Raw genomic sequence first — 6674 nt, 5'->3', positions numbered from 1 at the left:
TAAATAAATGCATATCATACTATCACATAGAGTGAGTCTTAAAAAATTATTACTTAGATGTACAGTCCTTGAGTGGTAGGCATGGCACTGTGAAGGAAGTCTGGTTTCGAGGCTATTTTCTACTGTCAAGTGATGGAGTTGTTCTAAGTCATATTGTAATGTTCCTTCGACTTTGGTACATTCAGTGCAAAATAGTTGGGGGAATTTTTTGTACTTTTATAAAAATAAAAGGCCCTTTTATTCCCTTGAGAGTGCTTAAGAGGATATGTAGTAGTAGCATGATGTCCAAGTAATCATGACACATGAAAATGAACCAGATGATACATACAATATGATGGATAGGTTCTTATATACATCGTAGAGAACATAAATATAATGAACCTATAAAAAAAATAAACAGAACTCACTGTGTATTTTTCCTGATATACTGTGAGTAATTGCTAGTGTTTTAAAAAACTGTTGTCATGCAATATAAAGCATCAAATCTGTCGTTATTAATTCAGTGTATAACAGTTTGTCTTCAGCCATAATGACACACAAACCACTTGCATATACATTGTCACAGATCACCTTATTGCAAATGTTGAAAGTTACCTCATTGGGACTTGTCTCATGAAAGCTGAAACCTATGGTGCACACCATGCAGGCACTCATAAGCAAGAAAAGGGATATTCTTGAAAACTTAGGGAGGACTTAAATAAAGGTACTTTCAGGAAATATATTTGTTTTTATTATATTATTGAACTTGCACTAATTTGTAGGTTGGGACAAGTGCTGCCAGTTGAGCTTGAACCATGTTCAAAGGTGAGTTTCAATCCTGAGTCCCTAAAAGTCGCCATGATCACGTGCAGGTTCATCTTTGCCTTGGATCACAACCAGTGGAGAAAGTTTGGCAGTCAAGAACTGTTGATTGAAAGTCTGTTGGGTTGTTCCCTGAGCATCAAGCTCACCCAAATCCTTTCAAGAGGACTCATCACAGGCCTCCAATCCTCAAATGTGGCAAAGCCTGGGCCCCTGGAAAGTAACAGCACTCAGTTTTCTTCTCATGGAAATGTGCTCTTGAAATTTCCAATGTTCAGTCATTCCTAGAGTATAGCTTCTGAAATTCCAGGTCCATGACTTGCTGGGCATTGTTCTTCCAGATCATTCAAGTCCAAAGGTGCTGGTCTCTTCAACTGCTGTCAAGAGTTTTTCATACAGCATGGAGAAGGATGGGTATGGGGGGAGATCCAGACGGTTGAAACAAGTATGTGCTCTGCAGACAGAAAATGCAGGACATAATATTAGAATGCTTTAGGAGAATGAGATTGGGTATAAAAATATGTACCTACTTGTGTTTCATATTAAAGTAGAATATTGTTGCCAATCTTTACAATACTCTTGGAAAATCTTGGAAAACATTTTGACTATTAAAGTTTAGAACTAAATTTTACTGATGAAAATGGAATTATTAAAATATACTTTGGGGGATAGAGAGATAGTACAGATGTTCAGGCACTTGCCTTGTAGCTGTGGCCATTACAATGGTTTCAGTTTCAGCAGTGCATGTGGTCCCCTAGCACAGAGCCAGGAATGACACCTGAGCACAGAGTCAAGAGTGGCCTCAGAGCATGGCCAGGTATGACTCACAAACCAAAATAATTTAGGCTGAATCTCTAGCTCTATGAAAGTGCTCACATTTTGCATGTATAATGTCCTAAATTTTATTCAAGGATATACACATGCAAAAATATCTTGTTTGTATTTTTACAACCATCTAAAATTCACAGTATATATATACATATATATATATATTACTATTTGTTCAGTTGTCTAAGAATCACAAAGACAAGAAATTTTTTTCTCTTGATGCAATATTATTATTATTTTTTTTTTTTTGGTTTTTGGGCCACACCCGGCAGTGCTCAGGGGTTACTCCTGGCTGTCTGCTCAGAAATAGCTCCTGGCAGGCACGGGGGACCATATGGGACACCGAGATTCGAACCAACCACCTTTGGTCCTGGATCGGCTGCTTGCAAGGCAAACGCCGCTGTGCTATCTCTCCGGGGCCCGCAATATTATTTTTCTAAAGAAATGAATACATAAGTCTGAGACATGGGGACAGGTTGCCTTGCAAGCAGCCAATCCCAACTAAATCCCCAGAATCACATGCTCCTCCAAACACTGCTTCCTGAGAACAGAATCAGGAGTAACTTCTATGTACTGCTCAAAAAATTTCCTCCCAAATAATTAATAATGAGCTTTATAAAAAGACTGGAGAATAAACTTTTTAAATTCCTTTTCCAAGTCGGCATTTGTCTGGAGGCCTGTCAGATAATCTTTGGTTTTACATTTTTTTATTATTTTTTTATTCTTTGGCCCTCACCCAGCAGCTCTCAGAGGTTACACCTGGCTCTGTTGCTTAGAAATCACTCCTGGCAGGCTCGGAGATGATGGGTCAAACCGGGTTGGTCTCGTGCAAGGCAAAAGACCTATCCACTGTGCTATTGATTTGGTTGCATTTTTCCCTTCTTAGTGAGGGGAACAGGTGGCTGGTCTCAGCCCAGAGTGTCTCTGGAGACTTACTTCATGCCTTGGTGTCTTGGGAAATTCCCTGGCTGGCTTTCCTGTTGAAGTCAGTCGGCCATTGTTATTTCTTCGAGTCTCAGGCTATCATCTGTTTTCTCCCAACCCACAATACAAAATAAGAGCCACTTAACTCATTCCCCTAAGCATTCTTTTTAGAAATACCTCCCATTTGCCAAGATAGAAAAAAATATGTTTTCCTGTTATTTGCACCTGAGTCACAATAATAATAATTTAAAAAGAAAAGACTGTCTCCAAATAGTACATCTTATCAGGAAGCAAATCTGCACTTTTGACATGGAGTAGGAAGCATTTTATTCTGAATATACAGCAACTTGTGTGTGGGAGTTGGACAACTTTGACTTTAAAAAAAAAGTCTGTCAGGGGTCAGAGAGATATCATGGAGGTAAGGCATTTGCCTTGTATGCAGAAGGTTGGTGGTTCGAATCCCGGCATCCCATATGGTCCCCCAAGCCTGCCAGGAGCGATTTCTGAGCATAGAGCCAGGAGTAACCCCTGAGTGCTGCCGGGTGTGACCCAAAAATTAAAAAAAATTAAAAAAAGAAAATTCTGCTGGGCTGGTGAGCTAGGAAGGTGGCATGCTGTCAATCTTATTTGATCCCTAGACCTTCCATGGGCTGGCCCCTAAGCATCGCTAGGAGTGATCCCTGAGCACAGAGTCGGTAATAACCTCTGAGCACTGCCAGGTGTGGTCACCAGACCATAAATAAATTAATGAGTGACCAAAGTATGAAATTTTATTTTTTTAAGAAAGTAAAATGTTCCTGAGTTAATAGGGGATTTTAGCATATACAATATTAATAGAAATATTAATACAAATGTGACTTTTAATTTTATATTTTTATAAATCATTTTTATACTTATGAAATAAATGTGATTATAGTCTTAGTTGCAGTTAACACAGCAGAAGATCAAAGGTTTAGAATCGACCAGTTCTGGGTTTGAATGAGCTCTACCAGCCAGCTATATAATTTGGAGTGAGTTCCCAAAACTCTGTCACTCAGTATTCTCACCTATAACTTGAAAATATTATTAGACTCAGAAGGCTATAAAGATGAAATAAAATAACAAATATTCTTAATACCAGTAAATTATTGGCATGTAGAGCTGAACCAATTAGTGAGACTTACGAGTTATGATAAAAGATTTATACATTATATATAAGATCTATTGTAAATTCATTATAAAATATATACTTTAAAATAATTAATTTGATTAAAGGTAATAAAAAACTGGAAACTAAGAGTATCAGAGAGAATAAAGCAGGTGTGAGGCTGCATTTCATAAGCACCTTAACCCAAGTATTATCTCCTAGAGTGCTAGACACTTCTTTGAAATAGAATCATACAGAATCATTATTGGAAGCAATAGTTGGAAGCAATAATGTCAAGAGAGTGTTATAAGATCAGCTTTAGGATTTAGATGTAGTATTGGCTCAGAGTTATTATAAACTTTGAGATTGACCAGGAGAAATAATCTAGTTGACTTTTGGTGGCCATGTTTTTATGTCATCAATTTCATAACTGAATTTAACAAGCATCTGAGTAGAACTTCTTTCTATGGGATCAAAACTAGGTTCTGAAAAAAAGTTTACTTTTTAGAAAACTAATTAGTATATTGAAAATACTCCCAGAGGTGGTTTAGAATCTCTTTCAAAAACCAATGGAACAAGAATAATAAATGGAGACTTTATCTCTCTCCTGGGGGAAAGAAAAGGAAGAATAAGCAAATATGTTGTGAGAGTGGGCCTGTCTTCAACAAAGGTTTTCATTTCTGTTGTTGCCAACAAGGTCGAGCATCTGTTCCTAAGTCTGATTTCATGTTAGATTTAATGTTTTATGATACATATATTCATCCATTTTCATTATAAGCTTTTATCTTTTCCTTTCCTTCTTTTTCTGGGTGTTAGTAAAGGACTACAGGGCCTCACATATGCAAAACACAATTCAACCAGAATTATATTTGGCACTATTTATTTTTTCTTTAAAATTTTTTACAGTAATAAAATGTAAATCACTTCAAAGTATCATATTTGACATTTATAATTGCATAGTTCAATAAAAAGCATGTCCTCACTGTTCTGCAACCATTGGCAACAGGCAGTCTCGGAATTCTTTTTACTTTACAAGTGAAAACTCTATATTCATTGAACTCTAATCTCTGGCTCCCCTGAAAATACATATGTCCATGATACACAGACATATACACACAACTCTATTTTCTGTTTAGGAATTGGGCTGTTTTAGGTATTTGGTTTTTTTTTTTTTTTTGTGGGGGCACACTTGATGTTACTCAGATCTACCTCCTGACTTCTGTACCCTGGAATCAATCCTGGCAGTGTTCAGGGAACCACATATAGTTCTGGGGATCAAAGTGGAGTTAACTGAGTGCCTGTAACCCCGGCATTCTCTCAGACTGCTAGACACTTCATTGAAATAGAATCATACAAAATCTGTCCTTTGCAGTCGACTTATTTCATTTAGCCTAATATTTGTTTATGCTTATGGATCACAACTTTCTTTCTTTAGAAGTTGAATTATGAGGCCAGAGCGATAGCACAGCAATAGAGCATTTGCCTTGCATGTGGCTGATATATAAGACAGACCTGGGTTTGATCCCCAGCATTCCATATGGTTCGACTCCCGAGACTGCCAGGAATGATTTCTGAGTACGGAGCCAGAAGTAAACCTGAGTGCAGCTAGGTATGCCCCCCCCCCCAAAAAAAAACAAAAACAAATAAATAATTTTTTAAAAAAGTTGAATTATACTTCATTGTAAATTATTTAACTATATTTTTCTAATCCATTCATGAATTGGCTGACACTTAGGAGGTATCCATTTTTTTAAGACTAATACTGTGATCACAGCAGGTAGACAAGTATGTGTTTGAGTTGTTGCTTTCAATGGCTTTGTGTATAGATCAGGAAGTAAATTTACTGAATTCTCAAGAACTTGTCCTTTTAATTTCCTGAAGAATTGCCATAACTTTTCCTATAACCTCTGCACCATTTTACATTTCCACCAAGAGTGTACATAGGAATTGATTGATTTCTTTACATTTACATTCACCAACATTTGTTATTGTGCTTGGTTTTAGTAACAGCCATCCTCAAGAGTGTATAGTCTATTTGTCATTTCAAATCTTAGGATTTTGAAAAAGAGGTAATGGCTCTAGGTGCCCTGGTAACTCGAACAGCAACACTTAGGATCACCAAACTGTCTGGCACAAACAACCAAGCTGAAGATCACTGGGTATGACCCTCAGTTCCCTTGAGCACTGCCAAGGATGTACATACTTAATTCCCTATAGCTCCTTCAAAATCTTAGAATTTCTTAGGCAAGATTTTCTGACAAGAGGTTTTACTGTAAACCTAGAACAGGCAAGGTAGAAAGGCTAGGGGTCTTATGATAAACCCCTAGGTCAAAGAGAGGGGGTAGGAAGAGAGAGAGGGAAGAGAAAAAGGGTGAAAGAGAGAGAGAGAGAGGAGAGAGAGAGAGAGAGAGAGAGAGAGAGAGAGAGAGAGAGAGAGAGAGAGAGAGAGAGAGAGAGAGAGAGAGAGAGAGAGAGAGCAAAAGGATCCAAAACCTGTAGAAAACAGCAGCAAATAGCGCACCAGGAGTAGAAGCTGTCCACCAGCCAGCAGTTTAGGAGCTCCAGCTCCAACAACTCATGAACTCCAATACCTTGCACTGGAGGTGAGGGCATTTTATACCCCTGGTTAACTGCCACCCAATGACAATTAGCCATAGGCTATCTTTAAGGGGCAGACCCCTTTTATGGGTGTTATAGGTATTAAAGTAGTAGGGTAGGGCCACATTTGGTGGTTTGGCTTGATCCTGGCTCTGTGCTCAGGGATCACTACTTGAGGTGAGTGGGGCATCCTTTGTTGTGCTGGAGATCAAACCTGGGTAGGTCTTGAGGGACACATGCCCTCCCAGGTGCATCATCTCTCTGCTCCCACCCAATAACTATTTATTACTCCCACTAATCTCTTCCAGTCACTTTGCTTTTTCATTTAGTTAGACATGCTAATTATAGAGCAATATTGATCTGGTTGCCTCTTCTCTATTTCTGACTCATTCAGTGT

General features: G+C 38.2%; 1 protein-coding gene across 1 annotated transcript in view; it reads right to left on the bottom strand.

The window, feature by feature from the left end:
- Positions 1-714: 714 nt before the first annotated feature.
- HECW2 (HECT, C2 and WW domain containing E3 ubiquitin protein ligase 2) overlaps positions 715-6674 on the bottom strand; it is a 445024-nt gene continuing 439064 nt past the window's right edge. The window contains exon 29 of the mRNA XM_049773167.1: positions 715-1255. Coding sequence (XP_049629124.1) covers positions 1144-1255 — 112 coding nt within the window. The 3' untranslated portion in view covers positions 715-1143. The remainder of the gene's footprint in view (positions 1256-6674) is intronic.

This window comes from Suncus etruscus, chromosome 5 (assembly GCF_024139225.1).
Source record: "Suncus etruscus isolate mSunEtr1 chromosome 5, mSunEtr1.pri.cur, whole genome shotgun sequence".
Lineage (NCBI taxonomy): Eukaryota > Metazoa > Chordata > Mammalia > Eulipotyphla > Soricidae > Suncus > Suncus etruscus.
The sequence above is the reverse complement of the archived record's forward strand: the minus strand, read 5'-3'. Positions and strand labels throughout refer to the sequence as shown.